Here is a 16,822-nt window from a genome sequence, read left to right on the forward strand (position 1 = left end):
TCGAACATAAAGCGAATTCGAGCTTTCTCGCTTCGTCAAACGGGAGGTTTCTTTTAATTAAACTGCCCCTACCTATAGTTACTATCTTTCTCTTTCTCGCCAATCGCAAAAACGAGACTTTCGAGACATAACAAGCGCGTTATCAGCGTTCTCCAGCATTCCGACCCTCGACCTCTAGCATCTTCCAGCCCTTCGCTTTGCTTTTAGCACCGTTCCTAGCCACCCTTCCTTCTTTGCTCCTAGCCCAGCTTTTTTCCTAAACTTATCGATACTTTGCGAGGATAAGAAGTCACGCGTTATGCCTCATACGGCTCATGATTGGGACAGAATAATCCTCAAATAAATTATCATATTGAGATAATGTCCGAAAAAAAGAAACCAGAGAAGTGCTATATTTTTTATTTTAATTGAAGCAACTGGGCATATTCTTTTTTTCTTCTTTCAAAACAAAATAAAACATGACTTTTAATATACCCGTCGGAAGAGGTCAGAACAGATAGCAGCGTTACAATCAACCTGCAATCCCTTGGAGAAAATGCCCTTTTTATTATCTATCAGAAGCAATCTACCGAACACACTTTCCCTTCTTTTTCATCTTCTTTTTTTTTTCTTTCCTCATCTCATTCTTATCTTGATATTTTTCCCCCCTGTCAGAATTCTCTGTCAAATCGAAGACAGTCGTATTGAAAGGTCAAGTAATCGAAGTAATTCTTATTAAAATTCGTTCCTTGCACGACACGTTCGTAGAATCATCAAGAACCAGATAAGAAAAGAAAGAGGAAAGTTCTTTACGTTCGAGTTGACTTCTTTTCAAACTCGCTAGGTATGCGTCGAACGTATCTCCTGGCGTATAAACTGTTCTCGGTTAATTTAGACTGACTGTTCTGTAAAATTACCGGGCCCTGCGAGTAATGAGAGGGTGAATACGAGGGTTATCCGTCCCTTCGAACCAATACCCATCTAATTACGGTTACTCGTTAGCGAATTCAATGCTTCTCGAATCGAATCGAAAACACGTAAAGAAGCTTTTAATCGATAAAGGTAAATAAAAAAAGGTATTAACACATCTCGCGCGCCGCCAAAGTCTTACCGTGTAGCGGCTAATTTTATTAGGTTTTTTCTTTTTTAATCAAACATTTAGTTTCTCTTTAAAAATAACTTGTCAAAAATGAAATACTAAAAAAATCCAAAATTTAAATATGTTTCAAAGTGTTTTACGTTTACTTTAAATGATAAGTAGATGCATACTTAACCTTTTTCTATTTAGGTCTTACAAAACTCGAAACTTTTATTGCATCTATTGCGAAAAAATAAATAAAAGAAAAAACAATTGGTTCATTTCGCATTTATTAGCGCTCGACAAAGAAAATGTTAATCACGCCTTTGACGAGAACTCATTGCCAGCATTTGATTCTCTTCGTGGAATTATTATAGTTACGATAATATAGTTTTTTAATGCATTGACGATCAAGTTGACTATGCTCGTTAAAATGAATACGTTTGAATCGTTGCATTTCTTCTCGTACGAACAACGGAATCTCTCCAGTTCGTAAGTTCGTCCTTCTTTAATAAAAAAAAAAATAAATCGATTAACATTTAAATTCAACGATTCAACCAAATCGCTATACCTAATTGCATCGACGAACAAATACGTGGTTGGATTAGCGATAGATCTCGATGACTCGATGAAGCAAGAAATAGTAATCGTTTGGATCGTTCTTGGAACGAGTTCCTCGTCAACTACACCTATACACCTATACACCTTTTAGTCCTTTGTAAGTAGTATCGTGTAAATGAGGGGTTGCGTAGAAAAATGTCGATACTCGCTGAATTATTTATTCGCCTAGCTTTGATCGACTAAATTTTTCATTTTTTCACGTTCCAAGATGATCGCATCTCGCTTATAGTTCTGCTAATAAAATTGTATGTTCTTTCGTTTGGAGACTACCCCCTTCCCTTCCCCCCTTACTCACATTCTTCGCAACGTATGCGCGGGATGCCGATGGTGCTTCTTCGAGAAGAAATCAAAAGTAGTAGCTTGAGTTTTTTTCTTGCTACAGATTCCACAGAGAGTCGAGCTCTCGTTGTCTCCTTCTCATCGGGACTATTTCTTTCTTTCTTTCTCTACCTCTCGAATCATCCTATGAATATTCATCCTTGCGAGAGACTTATGCACAACTCTACGTTTCCGATCAAGCAAAGTGGATCTACGAGAGCGAGAGAGAGAGAAAGAGAAAAGGTAGATGATTTCGATCGGCACGTTTTACGGGTTCGAAACAATCTCCGATCGTCTTTTTCCCAATCACTAGACTTTCTTGTTCAGAGGATCGATTCTCGGTATACTCTTTTCGTTCGTTCGTTCGTTCGTTCGTTCGTTCATTCGCTAGCTACCTCGAAGGTGTATAACTTCGTACGGATCTCCTTTAATTAACGAGGAATCAATCAATGGCCTTACTTCGTGGAATTCCGAAGAAAAGCGACGATGGTGAAGAATAGAAGCAGTGAAATAGAGAGAAAGCTTTCCAAGGAAAAAATCGACTCTTCTTACGTCTTTCTGTGATCCTCTCTCTTTCTCTCTCTCTTTCTGATTTTACAAAATGACTTATCGCTTCGACGTGGTACATTCGACGTAAAGAAAAACTATTCTTTTTTTTTTCTTTTACTTTTTTTCCTGTTGTCATCATGAAAAGCATCCTTATCTCGTCGTCTCGTTTGCTATCTTCCTTCCAATATCTCCCTTCAAAGAGAGAGAGAGACTTTGATCCTCAAGAAAGGTCAATTTAAAGAATTAAACAATTTTCGAAGAAGGACGCAGAATGAGAAAAAAAGAGGGAAGAGTCATTTCCTAACTCGATCTCATCACGACGCAATCCAGACTTGATACAAAAGAGAGTTTCCATTCGAGGCCCGTGTTCTCGGAAGGTCAAACAGTAACGTTTAAAACGACGGATTCACTCCTAGCTCACTTCTCCTCCTCCTCCTCCTCCCACCTTTTTCTTCCGAAGGGTCACCGAAGACCTCGCCAAATATTTGGTTAGTCTTTGATGGGCTTCGAAAAAAGAGACAAGGAAGAGGAAACAACGGAAGAAGAGAGGAAAGGTAAGAGAAGTCGAACGGGATCGAAAAGGAAAGAGGTGGAGGTGGAGAAGGAAGAGGAAAATAAGGAAGAGAAGAAGAAGGATGTGTGTGTATATGTGCAAGAGGAAAAGAGGACGCGTGCTGAGCTCTGTGAGCCTTCGGTGAGCCTCCCGTGAGCCGTTAGAAGCGGAGAATGTCGGGCATTTTTATTGGTTCCAGCTTTGCTTCTCTCATTCTATCTTATTCTTTCTCCTTCTGTCTTCTCGAAAGTCGGCAAGCCGATCAGCCAGACAGGAGGATCGACGAATCTTTCCTCGTCTGTTACCTAACACATAGGTATTCCTTCTGATCGTTCGACCGTAACAAACTGTGAGGACCTTCTTCCTTCCTTCCTTCCTTCCTTCCTTCCTTCCCTCCCTCCTTCCCTTTCTTTCTTTCTTTCTTTTACTCCTACTTGTTGTTACTTCTTATCACGACTTGCCGGAAGATATTTTTCATGGTCGATTATTAGTATCATCTAGCAAGAACAGATTATATTAATTCTTTTTAAATGATCTAAATGTTATCTACACGAGTTTCAGTAGGAAGAATTTTTGACGTAATTGCGAAAAGACGACTTTCCCCCTCTTGTGTCTCGTTTTACCGAACAAATTGCTTCCAGCAGAATCACCAAAATACCGGAGTCAAATTACTCGACTTTTTCGACCGATAGAACTTCCTTAATCTCAAGATATTGGATTCCTAAACGTCAACGTTTTAAAACTTCGTAGAATAATAGACTAACTTTTTCTTACCAATTTTGATAATTTTAACAATTGATACGATAATTTAAACAAAGTATTATAATCATACGTCAATCTCTAAAAAAAAAAAAAGAAAAAATAGTATCCTTTATCTTACCGAGTATAACGTAGTCCCTTCTTCCCTTGTATTTCTTTTGCTTCGTACTCGTGCTGATCCCCACCACCGTACAATAACATTCCTCTCCTTCCGCTTTTATATTTTGTAAGTCAATTTGAAACATGAATCGTATAATAATTCAGCGAAGCTAAGGAAAATACGACGGATATTATTCGTCCTACCTAGACAGACTTACTTGGGGAGCTTTCGTCCGCGCTCCATATTTATGCGAAAAGAAAGAGAGAGAGAGAGAGAGAGAGAGAAAAAAAAAGAAAGAAAATGAGAAGAGAGATTTCGAATTTTCCCACCTTTTTTTTTTTTGCAAACAAATCATTATTTTATCTTTTCATAAAAATGATCGTGTTGCTCTTCCATATCTTAGAATAGGGAAGGGGAGAGGGAGGGGGGGGGGAAGAGGGAGAATTGTAAATAAAAAAAGAAAACTCTCTGGACAAGTGGTAAGTTAAGCTTTTGCGTAAAATTATACCGTCGGTGGGCGTGGAATAATGTATGTAGTTCGCCCTGAAATCGGGACTAGTTGCAATTCCAATGAGAGAACTGAGTGCTGGCTAGGTGAGCTTCGTATCTCGACGGATTTCTGTCTTCTGCCTTTCTCATACATATTGTGATTACATTCGAGAAAGTTAGGTGGAGTATGGGAGTGAAAAGAAAAAGAAGAAAATGCAACACGCGAGGAGAAAAAACCTTTCGAGAGCTTATAAATATTACAAACAAACAATAAAGATTATATTTTTTTACTTTTCGATGTATTTTAATATACTATTTATCAATTTAATATTATGTATTTGGTTTATAAGTAAGGTGTAATATTTTGATAAGATTTATACACAGTTACAATCTTTTCTTATTTTGTTGTTGTTATATTCTCTATCGATCGAAGAAAAAGCTCTACGTATTTTACTTGGATATCTTTTCTTGACCAATGCTAAATAGTAGAAATATAATTCTGTGCGCACGCGTTGAAATCGCTTTATGGCGCGGAATAATGGCTCGCATTCACAGCTAGCCCTCATAATTCTCTTTTCCTTATATTGCACTTTTCGGAGATTGCACGTGGCACTAAGTTCGTCGATACGCCCACGTTTCTCTCTTCCTTCGATATACTTAACGCAACGCAACGCAACGCAACTCAACTCAACGACTGTAGTTTCGTGATAACAGAGAAAACACGTCGTTAGTAAAAAAAAAATAATTAAAAACTATTAAAAAAATGAAAAAAAAAAATTCTCCAAAGGAATTTTATCATACGGAAGATCTTTTAGCGTGATAAATTGTTTTATTAAAAAAAATTAATTAATCTGTTAAAAATGACATTGACGTATGATAGTAGTCGAATTATTTTATTTCCTTTATTTACACCGAATAATTAATAATTTGTAAAACAAATTAACGTAGAATAATATCTATGATGCCTGTCTGCCGGTTGTCGTACTTTAAACTCAACTTCGGATAATTAAAAACATTATCCGAATACAGTAGGAAAGTTACATAGCAACGAAGCAAACAGAGAGGATGGTTCCGGTTCTTTCTCTTTCTCTCTCTTTCCCATTTTTCGAGTCGAAATTCGATTAGCAATTATCCACACATTACGTTCGCTCATTAAGTCCGTCTCGCTACTAAATACGAGAGTAATTAAGAACGCTTGCATAAACGCATAGGATACTGATAAGTGCGTGTAAATGGAAATTTGATTCTAATCTCGTTCAATGATACATCTAGTCAATTAAGTATGTTAACGGTACTCTCACTGTTCCTAATAAAATATTTGTTCCTTTTTTTTTTTATTATTATATATGAGCACATAACTTTTAGAATGAAAAAATTTCGAATCGTTAATTTGAATTAGTAATTAAAATATTTTTGGTACGAGAAGGATATAAAAAAGGAAAAGAAAGAAAGTGAACATGGTGGTGATGGGGAAAGGGATTTGTGATTAGACGATTCTCGGTGAAGACACTGCTTTAGTTGGAGGCGGTACACATCAAGGAAGGCTTCTTCTTCTTCTTCTTCTTCTTCTTCTTCTTTCAGTGAGGAAAGTCCCTCTGATGGAACAATTACTCCAAAGGCTAGTGCATAAATAAGGAGAGAAAGGATGCCGCACAATGAGCCTGATTTACATTATCGCTGTGACGAGTTAAACGAAAATAAATAAAATGACTCAGAGCAAACATTTCTACGAATCCTTGAATTTATAGTTTTTTATTGCTAGAACAACAAATAATTGATTAGATAATTTAGAATTTGTAAATAAACGTTTGATTGTATAAAATATGTTTGACAAATAAGAAAAAGTAGAGACATTCAGAAAATAGTAGCAATACAGTTGAGTGGCCGGGATGGTGGTGGCCATGTGAAGGACCTCTGAATAAAGTTTTTCTTTTGGTGGTAGAGAAATCCTTGTACTGACACAGTACATACGTGAATGCATATGCAAGGGAAGTAGAAGAAGACGCAGGTGCGGCCACTTAAGGCTCTTATACCAACTTCTCTTTCCATTATTCTATCAAGAAGGAGGAGCTCGTACGCTTTCGTTGATCGTGTGAAAGCAAGAAAAAAATATATTCCGCGAGATAAGATAATATAACTACATTGAATTCCATACTTCGTTGGCACACACTTTCCAACATATTGTTGAGAGAAAATAAACAAATAAAATATCATTTCTAGAAATAGAAATAAAATATACTAGATGCATATCAAAAAAATGTATACATTATTATGTGTAAAAAATAAAATGATAGATATTTTTAATTGGTATATAATAAACGTAGATAGTTTTAAAAAATGAGATTTTAAAAGAAATAATGGTGATTTGTTAGGCGCGAAGAATAGTGGAATATTTGAATCGTCTATCGTACTATAAAAATCATAGTACGGGGGTGCTAGGACCGGGTGGACACGTCGTTGAAGTTCGGAGGGTTCCGTAGACCGCCCCTTTCCAGATCAATAATACCATTCCTGCATTGGCGCATGCGTTTTCGTTACCAGTGTATCTCATCCTCTTCCCACAAACGTTCTAGCTGGTTTCCACCCCCTGCGAGCTATGCTCAGGACGACACGTACCCCTCCATGCAACATTCATAACGCCATCAATATTATACGCGCGAAATAATAACCTGTGCATTTATTATAAGGGAATAGGGGGAAATAAGTTTGCGTGAATCCAACGAACTAAGAGAAACGCATGCCGATAAAAAAGAAAAGAAAAGAAAAGAAAAAAAAAAGAAGATAAATAAAAGCTGAGCGATCAATTGAACGATAAATTATGCGTGAAAAGAGGATTCACAAATCCGTCATGATGCTAGCAAAGGTCATTCAACAAAATTTACCCTACATTATGTATTATATTATATATCATAGAAAAGTGCAATTTTTTTTTGTATAGAATATGTATAATTATTTTGGAAATATTTATTATTTAAAGGTATAGCAATTAACCCTTAGAGTGCTATAAACGCATATACGTGTTTGTTAATATTAATGGAAAATATAAATATATTAATTAATTATATTAATTATTAGATATAATTTGGTGAATAATAAAAATTATTCCGTTCCTACAAAACATGTTAGTTAAAAGTGTTCAGCAATCAAAGGGTTAATACAATATAAATTGAGTTTTTTTTATTTAATATTTTTTGTTTAATTATATAAAAAATAATAACTTTTTTTAACTTAATACACTGTGTAACAAATATAAAGACTAGGCAAAAAAAAAATTTATTGCAACGCGTTATCTCTCTTTGAGCTTCATATCTTTCGTTATCTCTTTGACATTTCATTGTCAGTGAAAGATCTCGAACTCGAGATAATAGTTTTCTGGCAATATTGAGCCAGTAGAGTTTGAAGCATCCTTTCGTTTCCTATGTTTCATTGTCAGTCATAAAGAAAAGTGCGTTCGCTTCTTTGATATACTTATCGTTTTAATATCGGTGCAATTGTTATCGTAATCAAGGCTATCATTTTTCTATTTTCTTTTTTTTCTTATTTTATGAAGCGGCCACTCGAAGATAAGCTTAGACGAGTTTTTGTATGTTTCGATAAATCATTATTAGTTTCTCGAAGTGATTATATCGAAGTTTTCTATCGTCCTACTTCGCTTTTATGCTTTTAATTTATGCTTAATATTAATTCATTTTAAAAACAGAATGAATATTGTAATTTATTTCAATTGTTTTTAGAAAAAAAAAAAATATATTAAATATCGAATAATTCAAAGTAATCCACAAAGTGAGATTAATTTATCAAACTTTTTTTTATCGATCTAGAGCATATGTCACATAGAATTTTGTATAAAAAAAATACTTCTAACTGTTTGTTTATAGTAAATTCTAATATTCCAATCATCATGGCCAACAAAAAATACAAATTATTGCTCAGCAAAGAGACTAAAGATTATTTAATGAGGTATGTATATATATTTTTTGAAACTTTAATTAATATAACCTTGAACGACTAAATGATTAAGAAAAGAAGTGATACATATATATATACATATATATATATATATGTACTTATCATATTGTTTGCTTAGTCACTTAAAAGAAAGATTTAATAATTCACGTGACCATGAACACGAATTAAATACATTCTTGTGGAAAGTTTTCATTATGTCAGATCGCATGGTCAATCATCACCAAGAGAAAAGAATAAACTTTGGTGTGCGTGTTTTCGTGCTAAAAATCAAAGTATAGATTTAGTAAAAACGAGAACGAAATTTCGTTCGTGCTAGTTTAGCCATGTTGCATTTATCGTTTCCTCGATCTTTATTATTGAACTACTCTTTAAGTACACACTTCTGGGGACCGGTATTCAACTGGATGATACCTATAGCAACTATAGTAGACACGCAAAAGCATCCAAGGATCATTAGTGGCAAGATGACTTTGGGTAAGTTCGAACACTAGCTCATCATTTCGAAGAATTCTCTCGACGTCTCTCGTAATAATCGCGACGAAGAAGTCTCGGGATAACGACCGCGTTTCTAAAAATGACCAAGAGAAAATAAAATTAAAAAAATCAAAAAGAAAGAATGAAAAAGAATATTATAAAGAATCCATCTTTCATTTTCAACAAGAAAATTATTTGATTCTCTTGTTATTATTATTTTTCAGCCCTTGCTTTATACTCGATGACGTTCATGAGATTTGCAGTAATGGTAAAACCAAGGAACATGTTACTTTTCGCATGCCATGGCGCTAACGTAACGGCACAATTAATACAAGGATATCGATATCTTGCTTATCACTATGGTTCGAAGCCACTCGAGGAAGAATAATTATCGTTCGATTGCTAAACATATGATGAAGATACGATAAATAGATTTTTACAATTAGAATTGAATTTATTCGCATAGTTTTAATGTTGGAAACAAAGAAATTCATAGAATATGGGCGAATGGGAATCGTAAAAAAAGTAAGCAAATAAAAAGCACATAGAAATTCGGTTGGACGTTACTTCGTGTGTAGAACATGTGAAACATCCAAGGAAGAGATAGAGAAAGAACTGAAGCTTTGGGAGTACGTTCGAATGTGTTTTCTTATTTTTTTTTTTTTTTTTGTAGCTCGTACACCCTGGTCGTTCGGTGTCTCCTTTTTCCAATCGAATCGAAAAGGGCACGACGAGTTTATTCGCCGGTGGCCCCAATTCTGCTACGCTATGTAGGAATATGTAAGGAGAGCAATAATTTTGCTAGGGTAGTCTCTCTCTCATGCGATAGTGCTGTTTCGAGAAGGGCTACTCTCTCGATCGTATATGGATCGTGCTCGGGGTCATTTTATGGGATCTGGCACGGATCAGACTCACGAATCTATCCCTGCTTTTTCCAAATGCTAAGCCAACGGCTCTCCGTTCTCACTCATCTGGTTGCTAGAGGAAAGAAAAAAGAAGGGAATGGAACATAAAATCCACCCCCGCCGCCTTTCCGAATAAATATATATGTCCTTATTAGCCCTTCTTGGACTCCGATCATGCGTTACTCCCTCCCTCTTTAGTTTCTCGCCTATCGTAATACTTCTTTTGCATTCGTCCAACTAAATAATCCCACTCGACGCGTCATCAACATAATCCCTCCCCTTCGCGTTCATTTAAATCGAATTTTTAGAATAAAACTCTTCCAATCTTCGGTAATCTCAAAAGTGTTAGGAGATCTGGGCGAATGGGGGAAAGAGGAGAAGGAGAACGCTGAAAGAGGAGGGAGGATTCCTTCGGGACTGATTTCACAAACAAATGCCGACGATTGAATCCTGGCATGTTGCAAGATGGATCGTTCTCTTTGAATCACAGATTACCCACCGCCTCTTCCTTCGCGCTCACCAACTTTCTATCTCTCTCGTTGTCCTCCTCCACCTTCTCCTTTCTCTTTTGCGAGTCCCCTCAAGAACGGAGAACGTTCAGCAATTTGCCACATGCCCGGAGAAGCCAGGATTCTGTTCTTTTCCCTCTCACTGCCGAGGCCGATTTCTCTCGTCGTAAGAGATCGAGCCAAATCGGCCAGAATTGAAAGGGCAAAGCAACGCGACTGAAGGATCCCATCGATCGGCCACGATCTCGAACGCGATCTCAACCTTCCTGTTTTCCTTCCACCACGAAGAACAGGCCCCCGTCGACAAAAAGGGACTCCGAATCCTTCCTTCGCGTTAAACTGACAAAGTGTAATCCACTCTTTGCTTATCGATACGTCCATCGAATCGATACCGATTCGATTCTTTCCTACTTCCAAACACACATATTTTCTTTTACTTTAACTCGATAGAAAAGGGAAAACGTTTCTTTTTTTAAAAGCGAGGACATCCCCGTTTCCCCTTCCCCGTGTTCCTCCCTTTTTTGAGTTGTCGAGCGAATAACTCAATCGAATGAAAAAAAAAACCACGCGAAAAGCCGCGAGTCACGTCGAGCGTGAAAAAGACGCAACCCTCCGATTGTAAAGTCCACCCTCGCCTATTCGATACACATACTTGTATATATATATATAGTTATATGAAGTCGGTCCATAAAAAAAAAACCGAGGACAAGAACATAAGGGAGTGATAGAAAGAAAACGAAAATGGACCGGACCTTTCTCCCTTTTTTTATTTTTTTATCCGAGACTTTTCGTCGTTCGACGATCTTTAAATGAAGTGCGTTAGCTTATAACGACCATGTAAAGTCTTACAGGGTGGATTCGCGCAACTACGAGCAAAATGCGTTTGACTTGAAAGAAAAAAAAATCATCCCTGGTGATACGCGTGGCGAATCCACCCTGCTGTAAGAGATGGGGGCACCCTCAGGGGTGAAATGAATCAAACGCAACCCTCGCCTTTATAAGAGACATACATTAAACCGAGACAGTTCTCGAGAGCATCCTGAGATATCGGAATATTCGACGAATTTCTTACGTACCTACTATGAAACTAAAAAGACTAAATTTCATTACACTAATTCTTATTAAAAATATAGGCCTATAAAATTATAGAAAATAATGATTCGAGTCTTTCAAATACAATTTGTTCATTTCCATCATACTCTTCTATGTGAATAACATTTTTTATTACCTTGAAAAATTAATTTTCAATATCTCATAAAAATATATTAGATTGTCCTAAATATTTCTTCCTTTTTTTGATGATAAGTTAAACAATATTGTATTTTACAATATTTTACTAAATAATATCGATTCTACTCTATTTTACCTTTTTCTATACTTTAAATTATTCAACCTAAAAAATATTGTGCACGTAAAATTACTAAAAAAAAAGGAGGAACTTTTGGGATGACCTAATATTATATATAGTAGGTATAGGTAAAAATTTGTTCTCGTTGTCAAAATCAAAGAGGAAGGGAAGCCGTTTATTTTTCCATTCGACGACTCGGTCAAGAACGAGATAAAACATTTTGTGAAAATTCTATCTTGCGTAGAAAACATATTTTCCAAGAGAATTCGATCACGAGGCCGAAAGTATTACAACGACGGGATAACAACATAAGGTACATACTCGAGAGTCGAACGCCATGGGAAACATAGTTATTTCTGGTGGATTCATAGAAGAGAAAAGAAAAAAAAAAGTTCTCGTATCAGCCCTCTAAAATAACATGGCACCCGAGACGTGGTACACCATAATATAAGTCCGTGAAAACGAGGTTCACGGTTAAAAAATCATAAGGGTTGCAATGTTGCGTGTCATCCCCTTAAATACTTGCCAACATTGTATATTTTTGTCAATTAAATCAAGAAACAACTCAAAAAAAAAATATGATGTACTAACTAACAATAAGATGATTCATTCTTTTTTTCTGTATCGAAGATTCTATTACTTTGAAAGTGGACACGGAAAGAAGTAAACAAGTGTTATCGAAACGAATAGGAACCCCAGAGTGAGTAAGAATAAAAAGAAGGCAAAATAAGAGGACGCGCGCGGAAAATACGCGCGTGTTTCTTAGATGAGCGCAAGCGCGAGCTAGAAACCGATTTCAGAAAGCGAGGATGGTTTATGACCCGTAACGTTTCTAGCAAGACCCTTCCTGTGAAGCATCCATCCACCTTCTCTCTCTCTCTCTTTCTTTCTTTCTTTTTGGCGCAACGTGACTCCATCCCTTCGTAAATTCGATCCAATATATTAGGGTTAGCTTCCAGGAAAAAGAAACTATCGATGGGACTGGCCGAAATCGATGTTTTCGACTTTTCGATTTGAAAACGTCTCGATTTGAATTCTCTCTTTAATCTCACCTTTTTAGTATTGGTCGAATATTGTGCCTATACTCTTCATGTAAATGTTCAACAACAACAACAAAAAAAAAAAGAAAGACCTTTTCGAATACCCAATTTCTTTAGAACTTGAAACTACCTTTTTACGATTGCTCGAGATAAGGACTGGGGGGGTCTCGTCCGTTTGAAGATTGGGGTTGGCAACTTTGAAGGATATTTTTTATTCATGTGACGTATATTCGAGGGCGCGGAAAAAAACACATTCTCCCCGATCAGAGTCAAGATGGAGACCGACGTAAGAACTTAGATCCTTACATTCTGCAGGATGTTCAATTTTAAATTTTCTCCGACCAATGCCTATGTTCATTCCCTTATGTCGCGAACGTACAAGTTCGATCATGAATTTTCGATTTTCTTATATGGAATTATCGAATTGTTTCAAGTCAAACTTATCGTCAATGTAAAAATGATATTTCTGTAAGTACACGCGGAAACATGTTTATGTACAGACGCGCAAGCGCGCACATATAGATACACATAGTAGATATATATGTATATAAATATGTTTTGCAAGCTATCTTGGGTAATATATTTTATTAAATTATCGGCAACGCTATAACATTAAATATAGTACTAGGAGAGCAAGAGGTCGAAAGAGCATCAAACGTTTCGGTATCGCCTCTGGCCATTAAAGGTTTTATCGATTATTTATATGCAGCAAACGTTACACAAACGAGGTATGCGCGAGAGTAATTTCTCTGACACGATCGCACCCCTACACTTTTTTTGTTGGTGTTTGTATTGCAAACAGCAAGTATGAATAGCAAGGTGAACGTATGAGTAATGTAAAGTATCACCTATCCTTACGACAAATAGGAAAAAATTTTGATAAAAAAATAAAAATTAAAAATAAAAAGCTCTTTTACTAATTGCACGTTCTAAATCGAAAAGGGTCAATGGGAAAAAAATTGTGGAAAAGTAGGTATATTTTCCCATGGGATATCAAGCAAATCCTACAGATCGAAACTTTTTCAAATATTTAACAGCAATATCCAATTTCGTCTTATGTATCCGTGTGCCTCTTCCTCTTCTTCATAGCTGATTCGACGAAATCGTCATTCGACTAAAAGCTATTCTTTCTATTACGATTCCACCTATTATATTCCACAAATCGATTATACCCAAGCTGATATTGTAGTAAAACTTCTTTTGGGAGAATACGTACGACAAATTTTTCAACTCAAACGAAAAGTGAAAGGTTTGGTAAGAGAGTACGTTATTTGAGTGATGGGGGGGGAGAAGGGGGTAATATCGATCGAACAGAATTTGCAGAAGGTGGCAAGGGGGAGATACCAGACAACAATTTAAAAGAACGAAACAAAAAGTGCATCAAAACGTCGTCATTGATAAGACGCGAAATAATAATTTATCGGATTATTCTGATTTATTCGAGTGTTTTTTTACCGATAATATCGATTTCATAAATCGATCTTATTGTTAGAACTTTGACGTATCGAGAACGATAGAAAATGTTTTACTTGAAACGCAAGAAAACGATTTCCTTGACGTTGCCCTCGGCTTTATCGACGTTCATCGAAACCCTTTTCGTTCGTTAGCTTCGAACTTAGAGAAAAAGAGAAAGAGAGAGAGAGAGAGAGAGAGAGAAGTAGTAGAAGTAGTAAAGGCTATCAATGACACGACGATGTGGCTCGTCGGTTTTAATAGCGACAGCCCGGTTGGCTGGGTGAAAGCAGCAAAATGGAACTTCTAAATGGATAAGATATAAGAGTTACACTCGAACGAAAGGAAGAATTAGGTGTCCTGATGTATGAGACGCCGTCGTCTCTGCTCCTGCTTCCGGAGAAACATGCGCCGCGTAAACGAATGAGAAAATAGGATGGATATCAACAAAAAGAATATTATCTTTCATTATTTTATGAAAAAATATATCTCCTATATAATTAATTATTAAATTAGAGTTGGTCCCAAGCTCAGACAAATTATAATGGTTCGCGAGTGAAGCTAGCAATCTACCCTTGATAAAAAGAAAAGATAACTACTTCAGATAACAGGACAAAGTTCTAATAATAGTAAGAAGATGAAGAAGAAATGATATGTAAGTAACCTTACAAAAGAAAATCACCTCGTTAAAATGAATATTACATAGGAAAACATTATGCTCTCAATCTTGAAGATGCGATCTCACGAGAGTGGAAAAAGGAACGGGGATGAAAGTCGTCCGGTAGGACAGTGGGTGATGCATGTGCCTTGTACGAAAGTAGTCGAGCTTGCTTGGAAGCGAGTCTTCGAGCTTGAGGAAACGAGAAGGTTGGGCTGAAAACGTGATCCTGTGACTGATCCGTGAAAGCGTGAAAGGGTTTCCACTCCTTTTTCCACCCCTTTATCCACTCTAGAAGTAAGACGGGGGTGTCGCGAGGCAACGATCAATCACTCTGTGTCACGAGCCCTGTGCTCGCCCTCCTCTTATTTTCTTTCTCTCTCAAGCTCCCTTCTTTTTTCTCTCCATCTCCTCCGCATCTCGCAGTATTCACATAAAGGGTTTTCTACTGATATAGCCAAACGAAGGAAGTTTCTACGATAAATGACGTAAATGCGAGTATACTCTACCTCCAACTCTCCTTCTACCCCTTTACTCTTTAACCCCGTTCCTCTATTCTCGCGATCTATCAGTATCTACGTCTACCATCGTCAACGAGATCAAATTTAAAAGCGATATTATTGTTCGAGGTAGCAAGACTAATGGGGTTTTATTATAGCGTTCGAAGTCGAGGTTATCGGTCCTCACGTCCTTCGATCTCTCGTCTGACGCTGCGAGATTACTGAAAAGCTTTCTTTCCATTTCTCCTTTACCCAAAAGAAAGCGGATTTCGATGTTTTAGCATAGCGAAATCGTAGAATTATCACGTAGGATAACATCGTAGGATATCGATCGTGAGAATGAGAAAGAAAGAAAGGAAAAAAAGAGAAAAAAGGTGGAAGAAAGGAAGGGAGGGAGGGAAGGATATGAGAAGAGAGAAACATAAGTAAGACGGGAAGGGTTCGAGATTATCCAATGCCTCTTTTACGGTCCTCGTTCGTGTCGAGAGATAATAAAACTAATGTATTCATGAGATAATTATTTCTTGCATTCATTACGAAGTTGTAAAGTTTTTATTGGCTGGGTCTGTTCTCCGAGCAAAAGAGTGCCCCCTCCTTGTACAAAGAGAGAAAACTCAAAGGAGAATCTTTTAGCGACAAAGCATGCCGAATGGTTTTCTACTTTAGATACGCGTTACTCTAGAAAAGGGTAAAAGGAATCGAATTGGATCATCCATCCATCGCGATTCTCGTGTGCGAAAAGTCTTTTAGAATTTTTCTCTCTAGTCGAAGGAAAAGTATATATCGATGGAGGACGACGACGATCTCGTAGGACATATGCAAGGGTGGAAAGGAAGGAAAAGCAAAAAAGAGAAATCGAGGGTGGCAAGGATGGAACGTCCCGAAAGGACGAAGGCGCCACCAGAATATCAAGAAGCACGGACAGCACCCTGAACAAAGGCTTCTATTCCAACCGAGAACCAGATCCCAAAGAGGGAAAGATACATCAACTCCTGTGTCATATAAAAATGTGTTTATGCGCTGCACACCAGGAATGAAAAATATCCGACGAAAAGCATCTTCTGTATTCTAGAGCAAGAAAAAGAGAAAGAAAGAAAAGTCAACTCTCTTCGGTCATTCCTTGTTGCTCATAAAACGCGACTTTTTTTTCTTTAGGAAAAATTTTCTGTTCCTTGTTACCCGCGCAGAATCATCGATGGTATTTCTTGTCCTTAGTTAACTGTTACTTACATTTTCAAATTGAACAAATGTTAACTGTTGAAATATTTCTAAGAAAATTTTTAATTAATGAAAAAAATTTGTAAAAACTTTATCTTAATGCTATTCTTAATACTTACGGATACATTAAGAACGTGAGCTTCGCTTAACTAGAATTTCTGAGCTTTTCGTTCACGTCTAGGACGTAAAAGAGGCAAGACATACGGAGCCAGACCGCGGAAGAATGGAGTTGACGGGGCAGAAATTGTGAAGACCGGAGACGGAAACGAAGCTCATCGTTATACCACCTAGCAACGTTACACA

The 16,822-nt window shown here is 36.9% G+C and overlaps 1 protein-coding gene and 1 long non-coding RNA gene across 5 annotated transcripts in view; one reads left to right on the forward strand and one right to left on the reverse strand.

Moving 5' to 3' along the window:
* Positions 1-16,822, reverse strand: part of LOC107074537 (uncharacterized) — a 44,378-nt gene that overhangs the window by 23,836 nt on the left and 3,720 nt on the right. The gene's annotated exons all lie outside the window — the stretch shown is intronic.
* On the forward strand, positions 7,647-14,430 carry LOC107074536 (mitochondrial pyruvate carrier 1-like). Of its 3 annotated transcripts, none has more exons than XM_089170618.1 (4): positions 7,647-8,029; positions 8,325-8,406; positions 8,789-8,889; positions 9,114-14,430. In XM_089170618.1, exons 2-4 carry the CDS (start codon positions 8,348-8,350, stop codon positions 9,275-9,277), a joined length of 324 nt encoding a protein of 107 aa, XP_089026744.1. In that variant the 5' UTR covers positions 7,647-8,029; positions 8,325-8,347; the 3' UTR covers positions 9,278-14,430. The 3 variants fall into 3 exon arrangements, with proteins under 3 accessions (XP_089026744.1, XP_089026745.1, XP_015191542.2); XM_089170619.1 differs by having other exon boundaries at positions 7,647-7,891; XM_015336056.2 differs by having other exon boundaries at positions 7,647-8,406.

The sequence above is a fragment of the Polistes dominula genome, unplaced genomic scaffold (assembly GCF_049000335.1).
Source record: "Polistes dominula isolate Pdom_NZ unplaced genomic scaffold, Pdom_raw_medaka contig_79, whole genome shotgun sequence".
NCBI classification, from domain to species: Eukaryota; Metazoa; Arthropoda; class Insecta; order Hymenoptera; family Vespidae; genus Polistes; species Polistes dominula.